Source organism: Phocoena phocoena, chromosome 11 (genome assembly GCF_963924675.1).
Source record: "Phocoena phocoena chromosome 11, mPhoPho1.1, whole genome shotgun sequence".
Classification (NCBI taxonomy): Eukaryota; Metazoa; Chordata; class Mammalia; order Artiodactyla; family Phocoenidae; genus Phocoena; species Phocoena phocoena.
Window position 1 is genome coordinate 44,762,021 of NC_089229.1, and position 27,774 is coordinate 44,789,794.

Below are 27,774 nucleotides of genomic sequence, written 5' to 3' on the forward strand. Positions count from 1 at the left end.
TCAGTACCAGGTGGTGGAAACTGTGCTGCCCATCAGAAGCCCTCCCAGGAGAGGGAAATGAAAGATGCAGAATGAAAGTAAGATCGTCTCATGCTGCTAAAGTCACAGTGGTTTTAGTGCTGTGTTACTGTACAGTTCTGGGGGAAAAAAGCAAATAAGAAAATAAAACCATACTCATGTTGGTAGGATGCTTGAACAAGAGATCCATTAAAATTGTTTTTTGGCCAACCAAGCTTGATGTACGTTGTTGCAACTTGCTTTAAAATATATTCCTAAATGGGGGGGGTAGGAGAAATAACGATAATATCATTTTCAAATCACTCCATGCTGACAAGTAAAATTATACAGTAAAAATAAAACATTTTCTAAATGAACCAACTTTGAAATATCAGTAAAATTATGGGCATGGTAATGCTCTATTATAATTTTATTCAACTTGATATTTCAAATATAGAAAATTAGTGTAAAACACAGTTGCAATGATGGAAGTCTACTCTTTACTTCCTACTGAACAATTAAGTAATTTGCACTATTAAATATTTGAGATGATAATTTTTGCAGAACAAGAAAAGTGAGGAATATTGATAATGAAACCATAAATGTATGTAGATATAGTTTATGAAAATAAGCACCTAATATTTATGTGTTTTATGTCAATAGACCATATTTAATGCAAAACTGTGCTATAAGCCCAGTCAATAGCCTAGCCTTTTTGAACCTGACGTACACAGAACACTCTTTAGTAAAATGTGGTATTTCAAAGTCAAAATCCATTCATCTAATGATATATTTAAATATCAGTAGCAAGGTAAGATATGCTCTCCTCACTTTAATGTGGTCCTTGGATTTTGTCAATGGAACGAAAGCACTGAAATTACAGTAAAAGCAATTCTTATTATTGAAAATGAGGTGTCTGACATGATATACTATTCTAAAGTGCAAATATATACAAAAATGTATTTTGCTTTACATAAGTTTAATATTGCAGTGTCTCTGTATTAAGAAGAAAAGAGTAGTAAGTCCTTCTCCAGCAGATAAAAATTATACCATAACTGTAATGATACATTTCCACGCATGTCTGTTTCAAGGGCTTAGACAAAACTAACAACAATGAACAGTCAAGCCAGGATTATTCCCATTTAAAAAAATATTAAAACAGAGGTGCTTTCATGTAGGTTTTGGGTAAAATAGAAAGAAGCAACTCTTATGGACATCACACAGTTTAGATGGCTCTAATAAACAGATTTCATGTCATAGCAATCTAGTCTCGAGTCACTCCAAATGCGTAGGTTAATTAGCAGAGCCCAGTATGTCATAAATTAGGATGATTTTATAAGACACAGGGCAGAGTCTTGAAATAACTAAAAAGAAATAAATAGTGCCCAAAGGTGACAGGAGTTACAGAGACATATTCTCATATGCAAATCTTCACTGGTGATAAGAAATTTTGGAATCAAAAGCTCATTAGCAGTATTTAATCCTAATCTTATTCAAAATGATTATTAGATTAGGTGGTGTCAGCAGTGCAATTCTGGTTTTCCAAGTCTTCAAGCTTAGAAAATCTGGTCAGGTAACATTTTGGAATGTTTGTCATGTCTTCAGGTCTATTTGGATTATCTGTTGTTTGCTCTCCTATATCCCCTTGGACCCAATTATGAATGGGCTTTTGCCTCAACGTTGATCTTATCCTTGTTAATTAAGGAAGTGAATTGAATTCACTATGTCATTTTGGTTAAAACTAATGACTTAAGAACCTTTACTGAAACTGTCTATATTCTGTGAAGATCTTTGGATCCCTCTCCCCAGGTTAAGTCCTTTGTGAACACAGAGCCCTTTAACTCTAGGGAACTAAGTTTGAACTTTAAGGATGTGCCATGTGTATTTGTTCTTAAATTCTGAGGCATTTAAGCTTAATTGACCCTTTTAGGCTAGAACAAAAAGTAGCGTGTATTACATTTCTTCTTCAAGAATTTGCCATTGGCGTTGCACAGAAGATCAGGATAAAAATAGCACAAATTAGAAGAAACTAAAATAACTCAGGATCAGTTGAATATAGTAGATAATGAGAAAACAGTTTATCTTCTGAAAATAAGAAAGAAGAAAATATATCTTTTTACATTGAAGACATTGTATTTCTCCATGCGGTCCAGTAATTTATCTAGAGGATAAAGAGCTCGGCTGGCGGCGTGCCAAGGAAGAAAATCCTTCTCCTCAGACAGGTATCTGATAATCTCCAGGGGAATATTCTGAGGCAAATAGCCAGCTCTGCACAGCCAAAAAAGTTAATGTTAATTATATGCAGAAAAGATACATGATGATGCAAAAATGAAGATTTTACTTATGCAAATAAAAGGCAGAAAGCAAGATTCATCACAGTATAAAGAAGCCATACTCAGTACTATAAAAATAACTCACTTTTAAAATATAGTCCTACTTAGGATGCCAATGTCCCTTAATACATACAGAGTTGGGGAGTTAAAAATTTGAATGAACACAAAAATATCAGAATGCATGTTTTTAAAAAGGAAAGAATTGTGGAATTTGAATAAATCAACTCTAGGTATTTTCCTTCACAGAAACATTTCAGCAGTCACAAGTAATTGAAAATAATTGATTACTGAAATGAAATTCTGGTTTCTCAACACATTCTCTTTACTTTTCATATAGCGCTGTATAAATGCTGTTTAATCCAGGTTGTTTTCAAAAGGATAATCAAATTAAAATAGCAATTTACAGTTTTGACTGTATCTATGTTATATTACCATACAAGCATTTTTCAAACCTTCCTGTTTAAAAAAATAAATGCTTTCTATAACACCTATGAAGATTAGAGTTAGATTTTAAGTCCAAATTACAAAAATGTTAAAGAAATAGACTCTTCCCGTTTATTATTTTCAATAGATGCTGTGTCACTGTGGGGACCAATGTCAGATTCTTTGGAAAATATGAAACTGTAGCTTTTTAAAGCTATCTCAACACATGCTGCCCACGTTTAAAGAGGGTATATCCAAAAGATGATCCAGAAAGAAGTGACTACATATAAAATCTACAGTAGATTGCATATAAAATCCTTGCAAATCAAAGCAATATAAATGACAATACACTATGTATTTTGCTGATTTTTTTTTTACATTAATCAACTGAATGCAGACTTTTAACACAGGGGATAGGTAAATATGAAAGCAACCAAAGCCTGGTTATCTTCTTTACCTACATTTCATACCATTATTCTTTGTGGCATCACAAAATTAGATGGACCTTTTTATTTGTGTTTGGTAGAAGGTGGACAGGGAGAGAGCAAAGCCTTCTCTCATCTTCATTTCGAACAAGTTTGCCAGATTATTTAGTCTTTACTTGTGTGATAAGCAAAAACTACTCTAAAGACAAATATTAACTTGCAGCTGTGTTTATAATGTTCATAATAAAAACCAATTCTGAAGATTATTGGATTTAATAAATGAACGAGCATCACTCTGATGATTGTGGTTCACTCCTGGTATAAGATCAACCACAGTTAACGTCTGACATCAATAAGAATGATGAAAATAACCCCAAATTTCTACATTTCCATAAAATTTCCTAGAGTTTGTATGATTTGGACTCCATCTAGATTTGTGCCACTTTTCTTGTACAGTTTCCATTTTATACATCCTTGCAGAAATAGCATGAAATTAGGCTAAGGCAGCAACAATTAAATAAGAAACTTCATAGTTTTGCTAATGTAGCACCATAATAAAACAGTTAAATTTTGCTTACAAGGGTTTTAAAAGTAATGATTTGGTTTTTTTCCTTAAAAGTAACACAGCTTCCACAGTATTTCAGATTTCATAATTTGTTTCCCCTGAACTTTTAATTCTAGATATTCATTGGCATGGTGATCATAAATTTGCCTCCTCTAAAATTATGTAATCTCCATACCATGGATTATATAATTTTAGAGTTGAATAAGATTTATCTAGAAGCCATTATTCTTTTGTTGAGGAAACAAGAAAAATAAGGTATTAGAAAAAAAAGAACCTTTAGTATGTAGCTAATTTATTAGGGCCCTTCAAGTAAGTTTAGAAAATCAAAAAAGGTGTTTGGGTCTATTTTCTCACAGATTTAAACATACTACCTTATGTCAGTTATAATTTATTATGTTTCATTTCTTCTCTATAAACAGATGGACATCTTTCAATGACTTATGTTTTGTGAGAAATATAACTACAAATTTAAAAATATGACAAATAATGTTATGAAAAGAGACTTGGACCCAAGGAAGAGCATGAAACTGAGGACGAGCCTGGAACCATGAGTGCCTCTGGAACAATTAAACAAATTCATCTCTCCAAGCCCCACATTCCTTACCTGTGAAATAAGAGGGTTGAACTAGGAGATATCTTTTTTAGCTCCAAAACCCTTTTATTCTAACCTACTTATCTATAATTTAGCCTGCTGAAAAAATTATTACCACAATATGGGCATAATGTATTTGTTTACAATTTTGAAAAAAAACCCTTATAATTTTTATATCCCCCACTCTTCAATTGTTTGATATGTTATGTACAAATCTTCTAGGAGTCAGAGCTTAGATCTAGGTTTTATAGGTCATCTGACACAGTGTTAGAAAATTAAAGCAAAGCAAGCCTAATAGATATTCCAAATAATGACAAGACAAGTAAAGAAAAGTATTCATTAAATGAAGAAATGGAGCAGGTTCTGTTTTGAGTGCTTATGCCAAAAATTGCTAACTGCTCACCAAAATCCACGTTCTCCTCTACTTCCTGGAATAGAGTATAATTCCTATTCCCTTGATAGTTATGTGTGGTCACGTGACTAAGCTCTAGCCTGTAGAATATAAGCATTCCTCACTGTCAAGGTCAGCCCATAGACATCTTTCATTGGCTCCTCCATGTTCTTTTTCCCTAAAATGAATCTTCCAGGATGACCTTGTATTGAACTCTTGTATTGAACATGTCAGAAACCCACCTGGGTCTCTGGATGACTGCATCCCCAAGTACCAGTTCTCACACCCAGTTCTGTTATGTGAGCAGGAAATACACTTCTATTGTTTTGATCCGAATATATGTTTGGGTCTATTTTTTTTTAAAGCAGTTAGCTTCTCTAATGCAGTCCTCAAATAGAATAAGAAACAGATTACACTCAAATTGCCCTCATTTTGCGTTGTTACAAACATATGTAAGTAATCATCTACTATATAATCCAATATACTTGCATCTAGCCTACTAAATCAAAATATGTAGCTATACTCAATTGGATAAGAGGATAATCAGCTTCATTACAAAATTAAGACTTCTATGAGATAATGTTGGTGAATAAGTTACCTAGTTTAGATATGTGTTTGTGTAATTGGCTGGTAATGATATCTGTGATTACTACTACTGATAAAGTAATCAATATAGGGGAAGTGTGTAGAATCCCAGTGAATGGAACATGACATTAGCTCAAAGTAATCAGCCCAGAAGGGAGCACACTTAGGGGCCTGATGCTGAAATGCAGTTTCCTTAAATTTGCATCATCACAGGGAAATGTTGCTAAAAAATGGAGGGGGGGTGGAATTAGCAAATTTAAAGAATATGTCATGTATAACTAAATGTGTTTTATTAATCTTTTAGGAAGAAATTGTAGATATTTATCTTCTCTACTGTTGAGGTGGGGCTTGGCATAAGAAATGAGTTAGGAATCAAGAAAAGACAATGGAGAAGAGAAGCGAATGAGGAAAGTTCAAGAAATGGATAAAAGATTGCCTATTGCACCTATACAGTTCTTCCTCCCATCCCTGCCCCCCCCAACACACATACCCTCCCCTCCTCCTTCTCTAATTTACGGGAGCTTGCAATGAAATATATTTTTAGGCATACAAGAGAATATTTTTATAAGAAGAAGATTAAAATCAGACTATATTAGCTGATGCTAAAGTGTACTGATCTTAGCTGGCTTTGTTTTCACCTAAGATCCAAAACTACTTTTTAAAAGCTGCTCTGAATTCCTGTGAATGTTAGCTCTTAAATCTACTATGATGGGTGGCTTGCACACAAATACCCTATTTTACCATGAATTTTCTTTAAAAGCCATTGGTTTCTGGGTGCTTGAAACTTAGGAAAAAATAAAAAGCACAATCCTCAGACTTTTCAGAGCATCATACTCCAGTTTTCATTAACTGAATATTCATTTAAAGCCAATAAGCCTACTACATTATTTCACCCTATATGGAGAAGATACTTTAACTGTCCCTTAGGGCATAGATTTTCTTTTTTTTTTTTTTTTTTTTTTTTCGGTACGCGGGCCTCTCACTGTTGTGGCCTTTCCCAATGTGGAGCACAGGCTCTGGACGCGCAGGCTCAGCGGCCATGGCTCACGGGCCCAGCCGCTCCGCGGCACGTGGGATCTTCCCTGACCGGGGCACGAACCCGTGTCCCCTGCATCGGCAGGCGGACTCTCAACCACTGCGCCACCAGGGAAACCCTAGGGCATAGATTTTTAAAGCAATTACTGAAATGCTTAATTAAGAAGTTTACTATTTTATCTATTTTTCTTTGTTATTCATTATTAAAAGACTTCAATGTGCTCTTTGTGGGAAGATCCTATGGTTGAAGATTGAAAATTCCTATGGTGGAAGATTGAAAGTTCCACTAGTCCTCGGAGTACCATAGAATAAAGAGGCAACTACACAAGAGAGTTATCTGTGTGAACCATGGGTCCATCTGGTCATTTCCTAGAGAAAATAAAGATATGATTCAGGCACTGGCAACTGTTGCCTGCAGCAGAGGCGAAAAGGAAGTTACAGTCGGCCCTCCACATCCACGGGTTCTATATCAGTGGATTCAACCAACTGTAGATAAAAAATATTTGGGATAAAAAATTCCAAAATTACGGAAAGTTCCAAAAGGCAAAACTTGAATTTGCTGCATACTGGCAAATACTTACATAATATTTACATTGTATTTGGTATTATAAGTATTAATCTAGAGATGATTTAAAGTATTCTAGATGATGTACGCAGGTTATATGCAAATACTATGCCATTTTATATAAGGGACCTGAGCACTGGAGGATTTTCGTATTTGTGGGGGTTCCTGAAACCAATCCCTGAAGGATACCAAGGGACAGCTATACTTACTTGCAGCCCCAGAAAATTACAAACATGAAGTTGTACAAAAAGGAGTCTCATAGTCCCTTGTCCTCCTGTTGCTTTTTTTTCCAGGAAGCCCTCTCCCAAAACTGACTTAGGCACCTATTTTCTGACCTCACATAACACCTTGATAACACCCCTATTCATAATAAATATCATGATATTAATCAGAATTTTATCATGATACTATCTTTCTCACTCACTGGACTTAGATCTGTAAGGAAATGAAGCACTCTTTTTACCCATCGTTTTATCCCCATAGCCTACTGCAGAATCTAGTTCAAAATAGGCACTCAATATTGTAAGTTCAAGATGGCAGAGTAGAAGGACATGCGGTCACTCTGTCTTGCGAGAGCACCAGAATCATAACTAACTGCTGAACAGTCATCAACAGGATGATGGAACTCACAAAAAAGATACCCTACAGGGCTTCCCTGGTGTGGCACATTGGTTGAGAATCTGCCTGCCAATTCAGGGAACACGGGTTCGAGCCCTGGTCTGGGAAGATCCCACATGCTGCGGAGCAACTAGGCCCATGAGCCACAACTACTGAGCCTGCGCATCTGGAGCTTGTGCTCCACAACAAGAGAGGCCGCAACAATGAGAGGCCCACGCACCGCGATGAAGAGTGGCCCCCGCTCGCCGCAACTGGAGAAAGCCCTCGCGCAGAAATGAAGACCCAAAACAGCCATAAATAAATAAATAAATAAATGAAATTAAAAAAAAAAAAGATACCCTACATTCAAAGACAAAGGAGAAGCCACAGCGAGATGGTAGGAGGGGCTCAATCACAATAAAATCAAACCCCGTAACTGCTGGGTGGGTGACTCACAAACTGGAGAACAATTATACCATGGAAGTCCACCCGCTGGAGTGAAGATTATGAGCCCCACGTCAGGCTTCCCAGCCTGGGGGTCTGACGGGGAGGAGGAATTCCCAGAGAATCAGACTTTGAAGGCTAGCAGGATTTGACTGCAGGACTTCAACAGGTCTGGGGCAGAGACTCCACTCTTGGAGTGTGCGCATCAGGACCCAGGGGAAGGAGCAGTGACCCCATAGGAGACTGAACCAGACCTACTTGCTAGTGTTGGAGAGTCTCCTGCAGAGGTGGGGGGTGGCTGTGGCTCACCACAGGGACAAGGACCCTGGCAGCAGAAGTTTTGGGAAGTACTCCTTGGTGTGAGCCCTCCCAGAGTCTACCATTACCCACCAAAGGTCCTGTAGGCTCCAGTGCTGGGTCACCTCAAGCCAAATGATCAACAGGGAAGGAACTCAGCCCCACCCATCAGCACACAAGCAGATTAAAGTTTTACTGAGCTCTGCCCACCAGAGCAACAGCCAGCTCTACCCACAACCAGTCCCTCCCATCAGGAAGCTTGCACAAGCCTGTTAGATAGCCTCATCCACCAGAGGGCAGATAGCAGAAGCAGAAGAACTACAATACTAAAGTCTGCAGAAGGAAAACCACATTCACAGAAAGACAGACAAAATGAAAAGGCAGAGAACTACGTACCAAATGAAGGAACAAGATAAAACCCCAGAAAAACAACTAAATGAAGTGGAGAGAGGCAACCTTCCAGAAAAACATATTCAGAATAATGATGGTGAAAATGATCCAGGAGTTCAGAAAAAGAATGGAGGCAAATCGAGAAGATGCAAGAAATGTTTAACAAAGACCTAGAAAAATTTAAGAACAAACAAACAGAGATGAACAATACAATAACTGAAATAAAAAATACACTAGAAGGAATCAATAGCAGAATAACTGAGGCAGAAGAATCGATAAGTGACCTGGAAGACAGAATGGTGGAAATCACTGCCACAGAACAGAATAAAAAAAGAAGAATGAAAAGAAATGAAGACAACCTAAGAGACCTCTGGGACAACAGTAAACGCACCAACATTCCCATTATAGGGGTCCCAGAAGGAGAAGAGAGAGAGAAAGGAACTGAGAAAATATGTGAAGAGGTTATAGTCGAAAACTTCCCTAATATGGGAAAGGAAATAGCCACCCAAGTCCAGGAAGCACAGAGTCCCAGGCAGGATAAACCCAAGAGAAACACACTGAGACACATAGTAATCAAACTGACAAAAATAAAAGACATGGAAAAATTATTAAAAGCAACAAGGGAATAACAACAAATAACATACAAGGGAACTCCCATAAGGTTAACAACTGATTTCTCAGCAGAAACTCTACAAGCCAGAAGGGAGTGGCAAGATATATTTTAAGTAATGAAAGGGAAGAACCTACAACCAAGATTACTCTACCCGGCAAGGATCTCATTCAGATTTGATGGAGAAATCAAAAGCTTTACAGACAAGCAAAAGCTAAGAGAATTCAGCACCACCAAACCAGCTCCACAAAAAATGCTAAAGGAACTTCTTTAAGTGGGAAACACAAGAGAAGAAAAGGACCTACAAAAGCAAACCCAAAACAATTAAGAAAATGGCAATAGGAATATATGTATCGATAATTACGTTAAATTTGAATGGATTAAATGCTCCAAACAAAACACACAGGCTCGCTGAATGGATACCAAAACAAGACCCATATATATGCTGTCTACAAGAGACCCACTTCAGACCTAGGGACACATTCAGACTGAAAGTGAGGGGATGGAAAAAGATATTCCATGCAAATGGAAATCAAAATAAAGCAGAAGTAGCAATACTCATATTAGATAAAATAGACTTTAAAATAAAGAATGTTACAAGAGACAAGGAAGGACACTACATAATGATCAAGGGATCAATCCAAGAAGAAGACATAACAATTATAAACATATATGCACCCAGCATAGGAGCACCTCAACACATAAGGCAAATGCTAACAGCTATAAAAGAGGAAATCGACAGTAACACAATAATAGTGAGGGACTTTGTAACACCTCACTTACACCAATGGACAGATCATCCAGACAGAAAATTAATAAGAAAACACAAGCTTTAAATGACACAATAGACCAGATAGATTTAATTGATATTTATAGGATATTCCTTCCAAAAACAGCAGATTACGCTTTCTTCTCAAGTGGACATGGAACATTCTCCAGGATAGATCACATCTTGAGTCACAAATCAAGCCTCAGTAAATTGAAGAAAACTGAAATCGTATCAAGCATCTTCTCCAACCACAACTCTAAGAGGTTAGAAATCAATTACAGGGAAAAAGACGTACAAAACACAAACACATGGAGGCTAAACAATACGTTACTAAAAAACCAAGAGGTCACTGAAGAAAACAAAGAGGAAATCAAAAAATACCTAGAAACAAATGACAATGGAAACACGACCTATCCAAAACCTATGGGATGCAGCAAAAGCAGTTCTAAGAGGGAAGTTAACAGTAATATAGTCCTACCTCAAGAAACAAGAAAAATCTCAAAGAAACAATCTAACCTTACACCTAAAGGAACTAGAGAAAGAAGAACAAACAAAACCCAAAGTTAGTAGAAGGAAAGAAATCATAAAGATCAGAGCAAAAATAAATGAAATAGAAACAAAGAAAACAATAGCAAGGATCAATAAAACTAAAAGCTGGTTATTTGAGAAGATAAACAAAATTGATAAAACTTTAGCCAGACTCATCAAGAAAAAGGAGGAGAGGACTCAATAATATTAGAAATGGAAAACGAGAAGTTACAGCAGACACCACAGAAACACAAAGCATCATTAGAGATTACTACATGCAACTCTGTGCCAATAAAATGGACAACCTGGATGTAATGGACAAATTCTTAGGAAGGTATAACCTTCCAAGACTGAACCAGGAAGAAATAGAAAATATGAGCAGACCAGTCACAAGTAATGATATTGAAACTGTGATTAAAAATTTTCCAACAAACAAAATCCAGGACCAGATGGCTTCACAGGTGAATTCTATCAAACATTTAGACAAGAGCTAATACCCATCCTTCTCAAACTCTTCCAAAATATAGCAGAGGGAGGAACTCTCCCATACTCATCCTACGAGGCCATCACCCTGATAACAAAACCAGACAAATATATTACAAAAAAAGAAACTTACAGAGCAATATCACTGCTGAATATAGATACAAAAATCCTCAACAAAATGCTAGCAAACAGAATCCAACAACACATTAAAAGGATTATACACCATGATCAAGTGGGATTTATTCCAGGGATGCAAGGATTCTTCAATATATGCAAATCAATCAATGTGATACACCATATTAACAAACTGAAGAATAAAAACCATATGATCATCTCGATAGATGCAGAAAAAGCTTTTGACAAAATTCAACACCCATTTATGATAAAAACTCTCCTGAAAGTGGGCACAGAGTGAACCTACCTTAACATAATAAAGGCCATATATGACAAACCCACAGCAAACATCCTTCTCAATGGTGAAGAACTGAAAGCATTTCCTCTAAGATCAGGAAGAAGACAAGGATGTCCAATCTCGCCACTATTATTCAACATAGTTTTGGAAGTCTTAGCCACAGCAATCAGAGAAGAAAAAGAAATAAAAGGAACCCAAACTGGAAAAAAAGTAAAACTCTCACTGTTTGCAGATGACATGATACTGTATATATAGATAATCCTAAAGGTGCCACCAGAAAACTACTAGAGCTAATCAATGAATTTGGTAAAGTAGGATACAAAATTAATGCACAGAAATCTCTTGCATTCCAATACACTAACAACGAAAGATAAATTAAGGAAACAATCCCATCCACCATTGTAACAAAAAGAATAAAATACCTAGGAACAAACCTACCTAAGGAGGTAAAACACCTGTACTCAGAAAACTATAAAACACTGATGAAAGAAATCTAAGATGACACAAACAGATGGAGAGATATACCATGTTATTGGATTGGAAGAATCAATATTGTGAAAATGACTATTCTACCCATAGCAATCTACAGATTCAATGCAATCCCTATCAAATTACCAGTGGCATTTTTTACAGAACTAGAATAAAAAATCTTAAAATTTGTATGGAGACACAAAAGACCCCGAATAGCCAAAGCAATTTTCAGGGAAAAAAACAAGAGCTGGAGGAATCAGACTCTCTGGCTTCATACTCTACTACAAAGCTATAGTAATCAAGACAATATGGTTCTGGCACAAAAACAGAAATATAGATCAATGGAATAGGTTAGAAAGCCCAGACATAAACCCATGCACCTATGGTCAACTAATCTATGACAAAGGAGGCAAAGATATACAATGGAGAAAAAACAGTCTCTTCAATAAGTGTTGCTGGGAAAAGTGGACAGCTACATGTAAAAGAATGAAATTAGAACACTCCCTAACACCACACACAAAAATAAATTCAAAATGGATTAAAGACCTAAATGTAAAACCAGGCACTATCAAACTCTTAGAGGAAAACACAGGAAGAACACTCTTTGACATAAATCATAGCAAGATCTTTTTTAAAACCACCTCCTAGAATAATGGAAATAAAAACAAAAATAAACAAATGGGACCCAGTGAAACTTAAAAGCTTTTGCACAGCAAAGGAAACTATAAACAAGATGAAAAGACAGCCCTCAGCATGGGAGAAAATATTTGCAAACGAATCAACGGACAAAGGATTAATCTCCAAAATATATAAATAGCTCATGCAGCTCAATATCAAAAAAACAAACAACCCAATCCAAAAATGGGCAGAAGACCTAAATAGACATTTCTCCAAAGAAGACGTACAGATGGCCAAGAAACACATGAAAGGATGCTCAACATCACTAATTATTAGATACATGCAGATCAAAACTACAGTGAGGTATCACCTCACACCAGCTAGAATGGGCATCATCAGAAAATCTACAAAAAACAAATGCTGGAGAGGGTGTGGAGAAAAGGGAACACTCTTGCACTGTTGGTGGGAATGTAAATTGATACAGCCACTATGGAGAACAGTATGGAGGTTCCTTAGAAAACTAAAAATAGAATTAACATATGACCCAGCAATCCCACTACTGGGCATATACCCTTAAAAAAACATAATTCAAAAAGACACATGCACCCCAATGTTCACTGCAGTGCTATTTACAATAGCCAGGTCATAGAACCTAAGTGCCCATCAACAGATGAATGGATAAAGATGATGTGTTACATATATACAATGGAATATCACTCAGCCATAAAAAGGAACGAAATTCGGTCATTTGTAGAGACATGGATGGACCTAGAGACTGTCATACAGATTGAAGTAAGTCAGAAAGAGGAAAAAAATATCGTATATTAATGTATATATGTGGAATCTAGAAAAATGGTAGAGGTGAACCAATTTGCAAGGCAGAAATAGAGACATGGGGGGGAAGGTGGGATGAATTGGGAGGTTGGGATTGACATATATGCACTAATATGTATAAAATCAAAAACTAATAAGAACTTGCTGTATAAAAAGATAATTATAAAATTTAAAAAATAGGCACTCAATAGATGTTCCTCAAAACTAAATTAAATTATGGTAATAATGTCAGTTCTTAAAAATAAGCACATTTTACAAATATATTAAAACTTAAACAGAACCATATTTTTTAAATTAAGAATTTTCTAACGTTAAACAATACCAGCAGGATGGAAAAATTCTATTGGAGTGATCTTTGTAGTATTTTTGCTCATCTTGTTTATTAATGATACACATGATAGAAGACAAGAAGGCCATGGCTAACTAGCCAATAGCTTTGAATAAGTTAGCCTATAATAAAGTAAAATAGCTTTATAGCCAGTGAGAAAGCAGAGGCATTATACAACATCTCTATTCTTTTTTTCTCTGATTAATAAATAACTCTGCTACTCTCCTTTATGTGTTATTTTATACCATGCATTTAAATAAATTGAGGGAGGGCTTGGAAATCTCTTTATCCTGGTCAGTAAATTGACAAGAGTGAATTACATGATCTCTAAGTTCCCTCCTTCTGTCAACATTTAATAATTAAAAATAAAGCATCGGGCTTCCCTGGTGGCGCAGTGGTTGGGGGTCCGCCTGCCGATGGGGGGGACACGGGTTCGTGCCCCGGTCCGGGAAGATCCCACATGCAGCGGAGCGGGTGGGCCCGTGAGCCATGACCTGCGCGTCCGGAGCCTGTGCTCCACAACGGGAGAGGCCACAACAGTGAGAGGCCCGCGTACCGCAAAAAAAAAAAAAAATAAAGCATCCAGAAATAATTTTTGTAACTTGTATAGTTCCACTACCACCACCACAACCATCCTTTTTTCTCCACACACAAACTTGTTTCTTCATTTACCAACATAATTTCTCAAGAAATCAGCCATGATCTAAATTCAGAGTGTCCTCTAGGCACTCAGTAATGTTAAGAAGCAAAGTCAATGTTTGGCCTTTAGTTGGAGAAGTCAACAGACGTTAGCTGTTTTCCTCAAAAATGAAAAAGGCCTTAGCTTTACAACCAAAGTCAACTAATTTATTTAATTTTATTTTTTAGAAAACGATCAATTAGTATAAGCTATACTATATTGAGGAATGACTGTATTCCGCCTACAGTGCGTTGTTATGGAATGACATGTTTGTTTCAGTTTATTATCCTTACAAGCTTCAAGATCAGTACTATTACGCCTTTTTTTTTTTAAGATAAAGAAGCTAAAGTTTACAGAAGAGAAGCACCTTGCTGAGCTCTCCCGGCTCATAAGTGGTAGGGATGGAATTCAAAGCCAGGACTGACAAGAAAGCTCCCCCTGGTTCCCCTGCATGAGTCTGCCTCCCCAAATCCCATTTGAAATAGGTTAAAGGCTTTCTTTCTCCCTTTCTTTAACATCTGTTTACATGTCATGATCACAGCACTCATCACCCTTAGACCAGAAGCGCAAATAAATAGCTAATAAAATCTCAGGGCTATGAAGGGAAATTAAGCAATATTAGGGAAAGGAGATTTATGGGGGAACAATTTAAATCGGGTGTTTAGGGAAAGGCCTCCCTGAAGACACCTGCATGAAGTGAGAGAACAGGCTGAGTGAATCTGGCAGGAGGCGAATTCTGATTGAGGAAACAGCAAGTTCAAAAGTCCTGAGACAGGAACAAATTTGGGATCTTGAAAGATAATAAAAGGGACTTTGTGGCTGAAGTGGAATAAGCCTGAGACAAAGAGTAGGGCCTGAGGTTACAGAGGTTGGTGGTGCTAGATCATGAAGGCTCTAAATAATAAGGGCTTCAGGTCATTTTTCTACAGGTGATGGGAAGCCACCAAAAGTTTTTGAGCTGGGAAATGACATGATCTGATTTATATTCTAAAAGGGTGACTCTAGCTGGAAGAGAGAGCAAACTCAAATTGCCACATGGTCTTCCAAGATGAGAATGAAGTGAAATATGATTTTCCAGTTGATCTTCTCTCTCTTACTATATAGACTGTGCTTATGAGAAATATATAACCTCTTGAGTGAAATCGATGACATGAAAACAGACATAATGCTTTGTTTTGTTTTGTTTTTAAGGCAGGCTATGCATGCGATTTGTTTTAGAAACAGTTTCTTATGCAGGTATCAGAAAAAAAAATTCCAAAAGCTTATCCATGCATTATTTGTTGTTGCTCAATTGCTAAAAACAGCATCAGATGATATGGGAAGGTTATGGAGAAATCATTTAAACAATGAACACATTTTAAAAGAATATATAGTGTATATACAGGAAGCTGTATATTCCATTTTGAGTTAATTAGAAGATTTATTCCAGAATTTAAATACAGAAAATAGCCTGAAAGAACACCAGAAAAATTATCCACGTAGCTTATAATTTCCATGGAAAATACAATGCTTAGAGTTGGTATGGAATTCTGCTTTCTGGGCAGTGAAATTTTCCAATGCTCTACAGAGCCACATGGGAGTAGAACAAATAAAAACTACAGCATGACTTTGCAGAATTTGAGTTTACTGACATCAGGATATCAAATCATTAACCTAAAGGTCCATAAATCAGTGGAGCTTCTAACTTTCTATAAGCCTGCTTTTTTAGAGAAATGTGTGAATAACAGGAAACTAGGAAAGAGAAAAACATCACTCAAACCAAGTCACCTAAAAATAACTGGGTATATCTCCTCTTGTCTAATATTTATGTCAAAGTTTTGTCTTTTATATAGATTTTATTACATTGTATGTAAGTTTATATATTTAACTTAAAGTAATTTTCCATATTATTAGGAATTCTTCATAATTACTTTCAAATTAGTTCTAAGAATATTCTGTTGGGAAGCTAAGTGTAGTTCACCATTGTTGAGTATTTTGGGTATATACATTTTTCATATCTTAAGTAACAGACCTATGAACATCTTTGTGCACAATGCTTCTACATATTCTAGATGATTTTCTTTGGATGGAACACCCAAATTCGAATTCTCATGTTACTAGTTATAACATATTGTGGTTCCTGGCAAATCTGAGTTCATGTTTTCAGGCATCATCCATCAGCCACAGGTCTCAGACAAAGGAAAAAAAGGCAGTCACTGTGGTGGCCAACACAGAGTCAGCACTCCCTATGTGCCAGTCCCTATGCCAAGTGCTACACATACATTATGTTATTAGAGCCTCATGACAATCTTCTGAGATTAGCAACATTACTATCCTCATCATACAGATCAAAACTGAGGCTCAAGGGGCTTCCCTGGTGGCACAGTGGTTGAGAGTCCGCCTGCCGATGCAGGGGACACGGGTTCATGCCCTGGTCCAGGAAGATCCCACACGCCGCGGAGCGGCTGGGCCCGTGAGCCATGGCCGCTGAGCCTGCGCGTCCGGAGCCTGTGCTCCGCAACGGGAGAGGCCACAACAGTGAGAGGCCCAAAACAAACAAAAAAAACAACAACTGAGGCTCAAAAAGGTTACTCAACCTCTCCATGGTCATACTGCAAATAAGGATGTTGCTGTTATTTGAATCCAATCTTCCTGCTCCGAGCCCGTGACATTCTTAACCACTATTCCGAAAGGCCTAGGAAGTAATTTTTTTATTCTTTTTCCCATCTTCTAGTTAAAAAAATGAGGATAGGAATAAGGGGGAAATCAAGTGGGAGTAATCTCCGGGGGCCTTATGAAGAAAAAATAATATAAGAGAACAGATGTAGAAGGAGAGACTGATTTGGTCCATGACAGTGACTTTGAAATGGAGGCCTTAGTGGACTCATTGTAGATATAGCTTTTAGACTTTGGTCATTTGTGTCTCTTTTGCCAAAACCACTTTCTTCACCGCTGCCCCCCCATTCCCTGGGCCTCTTCATTATCAAGTCTAATCTCCGTAAGGCAAGGAACATCCACAGTTCAGACTGGCCTGGAGAGGCTAACCAGTTAGGAGCAACATACCTACCATGAAGAGCATGCATTACAACAACACTTTGCTTTCAGAAATACTGTTGACAGAGGTAAAAACGACAGAGCACTAGAATGTGTTCTGAAAAAGAAAAGGAGAGGTAATCACATAAAATTACAGTCTTTAATTTAAATAAGAGGAAATGCTTCAAACAACAGAAGATGTTTTCCATCTCAAGGTCTTATGGGAAAGGAACAAATTAAGGGTATGGAAAGTGATTTGGGGTCCTAAACTCAGGCTTAGAAGGAAGAGCAAAGGACTTGAATAAAATCATATGAAGCACTGGAGAAATCGCTTCCTGGACAGAACTGTAGGGCACCTCCTGGGCCTGGATAGCCCACCTCAGTTAAAAATCTCAACAAGAAATCTCAAAATCAAGGCAATCCCACCCCCAGGGTATCCACAGAGGTAGTGCTACATACATGCGGCCACTATAATTCCCTATGTAATTTTCTAAATGTACAGCTAAGGTCTAAATTTTGTACTGACACGAAATTAAGCAAGAAAGTACAGTCCAAAAAGTGGAGGCATTTTGAAAACAAAACAAAACACTTCCGAGATTGTAATCTAGTCATGCACAAGACAGTGATGACTCAGTTGGGAAGATTTTTAGAAGAGGCACCTAAAGTGAAATCTAACTGATATCTAAAGGGAGTCTAACAAGAGCGAAGTGATAGCATCCCATTTAACCCGGGCTCTGCAGCCAACTTGAAGAAGCTCCTGACCAATGTTAGACATTCTGAGTATCAACAGGAATAAAAACGGCAATGGATTTAAACTTATCAAATATACTTAAATCCATGGGTCAAAATGATACTTAACTCAAAACAAAACAAAACAAAATAACTGGTCACTACATAGAGAACTGGCTCATTATGCCAGAGAACTGGCTCATTATTTCTGATGCTGAAAAATGCAAGGAAACAATCAAGCATTTATCCCGTCTCTCCTTAAGAACTGTATCACTGGGTCACCAAATAGTAAATGAGAGCAAGTTTCTCTTTGAAAAGCTATTTCTTTTATAAACAGAAAAGGATTGAATGAATCACCATTTGCAAGCTCTAGTGACAATAGATTTAGGCACTGAACAGAAATAGCTGCAAATATCATAAAAAGAGAGACTACTCTTTATTTTATGTGTTCATATAGAGTCAACTCTGAAGCTAACTTGCTAAAAGGCCTTAAATTAAGCCTGTAGACTTGATTACCAATTTATAGGTGATAGAGAAGACAGAGGAACACATGAAAATGCAGAGTGGGGATGCAATCAGCAAAATCCAAGCTGTGGGAAATCATACAGGACAAACAACATCATTCTTTACCAAATAATTTGGAAAGAAATTTTTTTAATGGTGAAGAAGAAAACCAATAGTTTAAAAGTGATCGAAAAACACATCAACTAACCACAGTGCAGTAGTATCATTTGAATCCTAATTCAAACAAACTGTAAAAAAAAAAAGTGACATTTATGAGACAACTGGAAATTTGAACACTTCTTGAGTATTTGATTTTTTTTTTTTTTTTTTTTTTTTTGGCCGCACTATGCAGCTTAGGGGAATCTCAGTTCCCTGGCCAGGGACTGAACCCGGGTCGTGGCAGTGAAAGCCTGGGATCCTAACCACTAGACCACCAGGGAACTCCCCTGAATATTTGATATTATTGAGGAAATACTAATTTTAGGTCATCATGTTTAATAATGTCATTTTTTAGATACACATAGTGAAGATTTTTTTTTGAAGAAATGATTTGATATCTAGAATTTACTTCAAAATAGTATGAAAGTTTGGTTGGGGACATGAATGAAATAAGACTGACCATGAGTTAATAATTGCTGATGCAGAGCAATGGATACAGGGACTTTGGTACATAGCTCTAGAGGTTTTTTTATATATTTGAAATTCTTCATAATAAATAGTTAAAAAACTGAAGCAGGGACTAAGTTTTATTTATCTTTGTATCCCCAGCATGCATCATAAAACCTTCACATTGCAAATGCTTAAAAATATTTGCTGAATAATAAACTTCAAGGAAGGCAACATTTTTAGTCTCGGTTTCCTTCTTTACAAATGGGAGAAATGGTATTTACCTCCCAGGGTCATTGAGAGAAGAGAAATGGATAGGTAGTTTGTAAACCATAAAGTGTCACACAAATGTGGAGAGCCCTAAGGCTGAAGAACCAGAACTAGAATTCAGCAACCACATGTTCTGCACTTGTATTCTGACCTTGATTTGTTCCTTACACAGAGCCACTAAACTCATGGATAGATCCCAGCACATTCATTTTCCCCTTAGGGACAAAGTACCAAACGGTAGTGTAATTGCCAAGGGAAAGTTATTACTCTGTTCTGAATTATTTCCTTCATAAATCCCAAACCAGTCAAACAGGCTCTGTCACAAAAATGACAGGGTTGCTGTACAGTGATGAGAATCACACATATGACTGCTCCATAAATCTGTGAGTATCCCAACCCTCCAAAGTCATTCTGAATCGTGTGTTTAAATCAGAAGTGGGAAGCCAGGCTGGCAGCCTGTTGGTCAACATTGTGGGAACAATGAAAATGAGGTGATTTACTCAGCTATCAGCTATAGAAATATCCCATCATCTGTCTTATGTAGATTGTACAACATGTGACAAGCATTTTGTTTTTCATTAAACATTTTCTGTTGCATCAAAGGAAAAAAAGTCTTTTCATTTGGTAATGATAACAATCATCCACATTTCTCTTAAATTCAATCATAGCTGCTACTAGCATGTCAAAAAGACAATTTCAAGCAACAACAGTGAATGAGAGAAAAGGGAGAGAGAAGGACACACCTTCTGCTCATGCCATGCATTTTCTCCTTCTCTAATCTTAGTAAAAGATATTCATCTTATGGAGAAATGAAGTATCTAATCTAATTCTTTATGATTTAAAGTGATATTTTCCTGCCTCTCATAATATTATACCCTATTCCAAATTAGAGTTTAAAGCCACTCAGTGCCATTGCAGATGAAATGTGGAAGGTAAAAATACCTTTTACTACCAATGAGATAGAAAAAAGGACTTCTACTCTATAATTCATTGTATAGAAAAAAGGATTAATACCTTGAAAAAGATAGTTGTGCCCCCTTGAAATCACCTTTTGGGGAAGCAGGCACGTTAGTGAGATTTTTGATAATTTGTTTCCATCGTAAGAATGCTAAATGATAATTTAAAGTAAGGACAAAGCTAAACAAACTTGCTGAGCCACAAAGAGTACAAAGTCAATGGGTAGAAAGAGTATAAACAGTGTAAACTGTTAAGAGCATAAACAGTATAAACTAAAGAAACTATGCTATCAATTTATTTGAGAATTCGTACCAAAAGGAATTTTAGATTTGAGACATTTTCAATTCTTGGAATTTAAGCACGTTGAAATACTTTTGAAATCATCTAACAACTATATAACAGATAATTTTTATCCTTTGGGACACTAACTTGTAGACAATTTATAAGACCTCCAGAGACAGAAGTTAGGGGGGGGGAAGTAGCTTCCTCTAATAGCTACATAGCTGTCCTGTCAATTTTAGCTTTAACTTCCAGTGTCACAAAATTCTGAAGATATACTATTTACATAGAAACATTTAATTAATCTGGATCCCCAACTCAGAAATATGTGACCTTAACCTTTCCTTGATTTTCTTTAATGTTGAAGATGTTCAAAAAAAACTTAGGAAAAGTAATGATAACGATGTTCTAACTCCTTAATGATGATTAGCAATCAGAGGACATTAATGGTATAGATTTACTGTGTTCTAACAATGACACTCATTAATTTTAATAACAGTCCTATAGTTAAGTCCTTGCTTACTGTCTGAAAATTTACCCCTCATTATCACTTGTAGGAAGTAATTTTTAAAAGTTGAAGCATTAGTGAAAATACAAACAATACCAAAAAGTGCTAGCTAATTCAGAACAAGTATATATATTTACATTATCTTAAAATATATACCTTTTTTACAAGAATAATATGTTTTAAATGTTTTCTATTCTACTAAAATGTTTTCAATTTCCAACATTACTGAAATTGAAAGTGATATATAATTGTAAAAATTAGAAATATTTCTCCAGTAAAAGAACCACTCTTTTGAGAAGATAATTCCGGAATCTTAATTTAATAAAACTCATTATCATTATTATTAATTTTTTTTTTCTTTTTTTTGCAGTACGCGGGCCTCTCACTGTTGTGGCCTCTCCCGTTGCGGAGCACAGTCTCCGGACGCGCAGGCTCAACGGCCATGGCTCACGGGCCCAGCTGCTCTGCGGCATGTGGGATCTTCCCGGACCGGGGCACGAACCCATGTCCCCTGCATTGGCAGGCAGACTCTCAACCACTGCGCCACCAGGGAAGCCCCATTATTATTTAATGTGCAATTATAGTACAATAATAATTTTCATGAGAATCACATATTTAATATTAAAAAGTAAAAATTTAGGAGAAAGAAATGACAAAGGGTCAAAATCTTTTAAAAAACTTAGAGAGTTTTAGAAAAATAACAGAAAACTAGGACACTCCATATGACTAAAACACTCTTTAAAAACTTACACTTGCTACTCTTTCTTTCAAAGTAACTATCTTAAAAGAATTTTTTCTATGGATTTATCCATAGTTAAATCTGTATCCACTGAGTCCCTGATAAGGAAAAATAAGAAAATCATGAGACTTACACTTTCTAACTTTTATGCCCCTTCTAGATTTTTACCAGCTGAATTATTTCTAAATTTTCTTGGTTTAAAGATTTGTCTCTATTGTGTAACCTTAATTTCCTTGTTTCCTTTGTTCCATGTACAAGTGGATTCAAGACTTACCACCACTCCTTTGCATTCAAAGGTTAACTTGACTACGTAAAAGACTTTGTATTCTATCCACTGAAATATACTTTACTTACAGAAATCTGAGCCAGTCTGAATTTTCCACTTTCTAGGTAACCTGTTCTGTTTAATTTTTAAAGCCTAAGGTATTCATCAAAATGTCTTAATATTAATCGCTCTGTGTAAGTTTTTTCCTTAAACACAGGGTTCCCTTTTGATCTACATGTTCACTTCTTTATTGTAAGAAAGTTTACTCTTCCTATGCTTTCAATTTTTTTTATTTGCTTGCTTCTTTTTCATAAATATTAAGTGCACACACCACACACACATATACCAACATACAAACATACTGCATGTCTCTTGTTTACGTTAACATTTTCATTGTTTTTTCCATTTCATTTATCTAAATTATCTCCAGTTTATTCTCCATGTCGTCCCTGACTATGTTTTCCCCTGTGTCTATGTAATTTTTCCTGCTTCTAATATAGCTTTCTTTCTTGTAATGCCAGATCACTTTTATTCTTTTTGTTGCCTTATCTTTTTCTGTTTTCTTTAAACCCTTGTCTCAAAAGAAACCACGTCTTTATTTTCATTCTTGGAAATCACATAGATGAGCATATGTGAATTTTTTGCTTGATGTTTTAGTCCTTCAGTTGTTACTATGATTCTTAACTATCTTTCCTATGGTATCTTTCCACAGTTTTATGGCTTTCAGGATGGTATATGTTTGAATTTCACTCATATTTGAAAAGGGTAGTTCTATCTAACAAGTAGTTGCTGATGGGTTGTGGCTAAAGAGCAATCATACTGAATAGACTGGGACAGTAGCAGTTTACATTTAGTGGTGTTGCTATTTCAGACCTGGTTCTAATCAAATCAGTGGTTCCATCTGTTTAGGGGTATATTTCTGCTTGTTATTTCAGACCTGGTTCTAATCAAATCAGTGGTTCCATCTGTTTAGGGGTATATTTCTGCTCCATAGTCTCTTTCAGAATATGCTGGAGAGCTGTGTGATTCATAGTTCATCCTTGCATATGGAAGGTTCTTGTTGTGGAGATTTAGCATTTAATTGTCTCTCTCCAGCTGTCTCAATTAATGTTGCCAAGCCAACTGCCATATATATTTCTTCCCCACCCCACTATTTCTGGCCCCTGCTTCCTGCAAAAAGTGGGAGTTTGCATGTCTTCTCTTTAAGGCCTGAATTTGTTTCCTGCTCTTCCATGTAGAGAAAGATTCAGCAATGTAACCCATCATGCCTCCAGATTCCATTATTCCAAATAAGACCATCCCTTCATGGATGTGCCTTTCATTTTTAAGATTTCTGTGTCCCATAGACGGTCTGTAAATACTTTCATCCATTTTCAGAATCCTTCTGTATTTGGGCCCATAATTCAGTGTATTTGTCAATTGTTCTTTATTTTTTTTCTTCCTTTTTTTGGTTATTGGCAGTTGGTGTTGGGGAAGCAGGGAAGTAGAAATACATATATTTTATTTCCTTCAACTGAACATTTTTTTAAACAAAAGCATAATAAACAAACAAAAACTGGTCCTGCTAATCTGGGTCTTGAGAATGTTGAGTTGAAGCCAGTGTTCTCATGTATTTCTGGTAGCATATTCAATTGGTATCTGTTGATTATTCAGCTTGCTCTTGACCAAATCAATTTCTTTTTTCATCCTGAGGACACAACCAGATTTTCTTTACCTGATTCCCTCTCAGTTAGGTATTACCATGTAATTGATTTCTACCAAAAGAGAGTGAGCATATCCAGACTGGCATTTTAAAGCTTATTGTATGTTTCTCCATGCCCTGTCCCATTCCGTCTTGCTGAAATAGAGCCAAACCCAAGTTCACCAATGGGCTGTTTTTTAAGGATAACAACCCTTGGTCTACTTGATAGTAAGTCGTTTCAAATAGGAATATAACTCAGGAGATGAGCTTAAATCCAGTTCTCCTGTTGAAGGCTGAAGAACACAAGATAATCCCCAATATGTCAAAGAGATACAGAGAATCTGAGAACTAAGTCTCAAAAATATTGTGGGAGTGGGTATGCCTAAAAAAAAAAATAAGAAGGTTACTAAGGTTTTAAGGGGGTTCTGTTTCCAAAGATGATATAATCTTAGACTAAAAGCATGTGTAACTATTTAAGACTTGAAACAACCCTTAGGCACTCAACCTTCTACAGGCTTGGAAGTGGAACGATAAAACTGTGTGGTGCCCAAGGAAACAATTATGTGCCCACGACTCACCTCACATATGTTCATGGAGGATGATGGAAAAGGAAGAGTCTCTCAAAGGGCAGATCCAGACTACTAGGAAAAACTGACCAGGAAGCTATGCTCAAAAAGCAAAATCAGAATTATTTAATCAAGAAACTTTGTCCATCACCAAGAGTTCTTCTCAATGGCTCCTATTTTTCCATTTTTCCCTCTCTTGAATGGCAGATTTTATTCTGTCCCAGCCCCACCACTGAGGATCAGTTGTGTGAGAGACAATCAACTTATTATTTCCTCGGATTTTTTTTTATTTTGTAGAGATCTGTCCTTCACTTGGAGATACTGGGCTTGGAGCTGGTTTGTATTCAAAAGATTAAATTTCAGAAGGTATCATTTGAATTCCCCATTTGCTGACCAAGAATATAAAGCAAACAAAAAATCAGCATTTCATTTATTAAAAAGGAAACAAAATAGATGGCAATCCCATCTATCAGGAATTTTTCTCTGGTATCAGGTAAAGTTTTCTTGAAGATTTTCCAATGTAAAGAAGCAGTGTAGGAATTTAGTTGAAACATTTGGAAAACAAAAGTGGCTGAAGACCATGTTGATTCTAGTTAAATATAGAGATATGGTCACTGATGTTAAGCTCTGGTAATTAATAATTGTAAATCAACCAATGTGTTTTCCACTGCATGCTAGGTATATTACACAATCCATTTGTGGAGGCAAAAGGTGGTTAAGTATACTTAATTTTGCTTGTACAATTAAATAATTATTACTTGGTAATTTTCTGAGGTAAATAGTGTTTTTAAGAAGACTGTATTTCAAGAACAAGAAGAGATTAGAACAGTTTTTCTCTCCTTTACCTCCCCAGTTGAGGCATGTAGATTAGGAAGAATAGCATACTAGTTGTTTTAAATAAGCCTTTTTTATAACTTCTATTTTAAAATATATGTTTAAAAGTCCCATATAACTTATATTTTAGAATATACACACATAGACACACACACCCTTCTCTTACTTTTCCTAAAGTACAAACTGCTATTGACTCATGAATAAAATGTAAAAAGGACCCCCCAAAATTGTTAATAGTTAAAAATGAAATGTATGCACTGTAATATTCTAAACATGGATCCAACGATAAGAAACGATCTCAAGTTCAATGAGGCCTGATGGAGAGAAACATCCGTATTTCCACGTATCAGTACGTTCCCACATAGCAGTGTATAACTAGAGACACATTATATGCTCCAGAGTGACAGATTTTTACTTTCCTATAGTGCTACCCCATTAGTGACGTAATCAGATAAATAGGGTTTAAAACTGGATCACATAAAAAGTGAAACTGGTTGGCAAAGGGAACATTTCTAAATGGCTTTTCTGTATTCGCAGGTAACGGTAACTTGGTGAAGCCAGAATTTGGACATTCTTTTTCTACCTAGAGATTTGAAATCTGAGCATGCCTCTCAATCCAAAATTGGGAGCAAATTTTCATAATGGCAAGAAATTACTCTTTAAATTTAAATTTCACATTACTTTTTAAATTTAAATTTCACAAAGATGCTACCACGTTAACTTTTCCATTTTGATTTCTTCACGTTTGTCTTCCTCTTCTACGTGGATCTATTGTAGTCACTTTATTTTGAGATCTCTCTGAAGATTATCCTGAAATACCATCTACTGCTAACATGTTTGAGATCTATTACCATATAATGGTGGACACAAGTGTCACGATATTACATGTGTGATGTTACTTGTTTCCTCCTTCCAGATGTTTTTCAAAGATCACCCTAAATTCTCAAATGCCGCATCTTCCATGAAGCATTAGGAGATTGTGAGTATACCATCCAAAAGTGATCCCTCTTCCCTTAAAAACACTGTGCCCTTAAACCACCTAACATTTATATTAGATAAGCATTAAATCCTTTAGACCTTAATGCATTACACTAGATAAAATTTTCCATTAGATAATTGTGAGATTATAATCTCCCTCTAAATTCTAAGGCATTTGAGAATATGCTGTTAAATTTTGTACTTCATATGTTTAATATATGTAGTTCATTGTGTTTAATATAGTGCACTTTTACAGCAGATTCCTCATAAACATTTGCTTAGTGAACAAATGAAACACATATATTTCTAACAACTACTACTTGATAAAAAATTAATTTTGTTGTGAATGTTGTTTTTAAGAGATTCCTTGCTGCTGTCATCACGAAGCTGCATTTATCCAGATATATTTGCACCTCTTTGATCTCCTTAATTATCAAAACTACTAAATTTAATATTAACATTCAACCATGATATTTAAAATTACATGCTTCATATTGGAAGAATTATTCTAAATTACAGTAGTATTTTTTCTCAAAAGAAAGCTAAGAAAGAGAATGTTATAGACAAAGACAAATTAAGATGAAAACTGAGTCAACAACTTCAACAAACTACATTCAGATTAAAACTTGGGTATACATTTTATACTTCAGTACAGTGGTATGCATTTCTAATAAAATATATCCTGAATAATTTGTTTTAAATTGAGGTAAAACTAACGTAAAAACCTATCCTGGATTAACTACTTTTCTAGCCCTAAAGTCTCAACTCAATAGCATATGTCTCTTGAATGTCATGACAGATCCCAGTCTGTTATGGAATGTCATATAATAACAGAAAATATTGATTGAGCGCTTATTGGAACTGGAGCTACATAGAACTTTTATTTAATTACATGATCTCACTTAATATTCACACTAAAACTCTGATGTGGATACTCTTTTATCCACATTTTGTAATTGAGGAAACTAAGGCTAAAAGTCAGTGACTTGCTCAAGGTTACATTTTTTGTTGCAGCTGGGACTAATATCTATATTTAATTCTGCAGTCAATGATCTTAACCGCTATAATTTTCTAAACAAAATTAGAGAAGAGAGAGCAATTATTTTTTTAAAAATAATTATTTCTTAAACTTATTTTGGTCTAGAGAATAGAATAATATAAAAACTGAAATTAATAATATCACTTTTAAAATTAGCCATGCTAGAAATACTCTCATATTATTCTTGGGAGAAATTTGCCAATATTTAAGAGCAACTTAACAATCTGTTTCAATGATTTTAACCATGGACTCAAAAATTGAAGTTCCAAAACTATATCTTAGTAAACAGTAAATAAATAATAAAACTGCATGCACAAATATATTTGTCAGAATTATTCATAAGTGAAAGTTTGAAAGCATTCTTAATTTCCAATAATATAAATATTTTAAGTTAGTTACGGTATATATAACCATAAAAAAGAATATTAGAGAGCAT

General features: G+C 35.9%; 1 protein-coding gene across 1 annotated transcript in view; it reads right to left on the reverse strand.

Moving 5' to 3' along the window:
• The window catches only part of TRHDE (thyrotropin releasing hormone degrading enzyme), a 390,487-nt gene that overhangs the window by 33,191 nt on the left and 329,522 nt on the right, over positions 1 to 27,774 (reverse strand). The window contains exons 13-14 of the mRNA XM_065887537.1: positions 2,118 to 2,265; positions 175 to 272 (exon numbers count right to left, since the gene is read on the reverse strand). Coding sequence (XP_065743609.1) covers positions 175 to 272; positions 2,118 to 2,265 — 246 coding nt within the window. The remainder of the gene's footprint in view (positions 1 to 174; positions 273 to 2,117; positions 2,266 to 27,774) is intronic.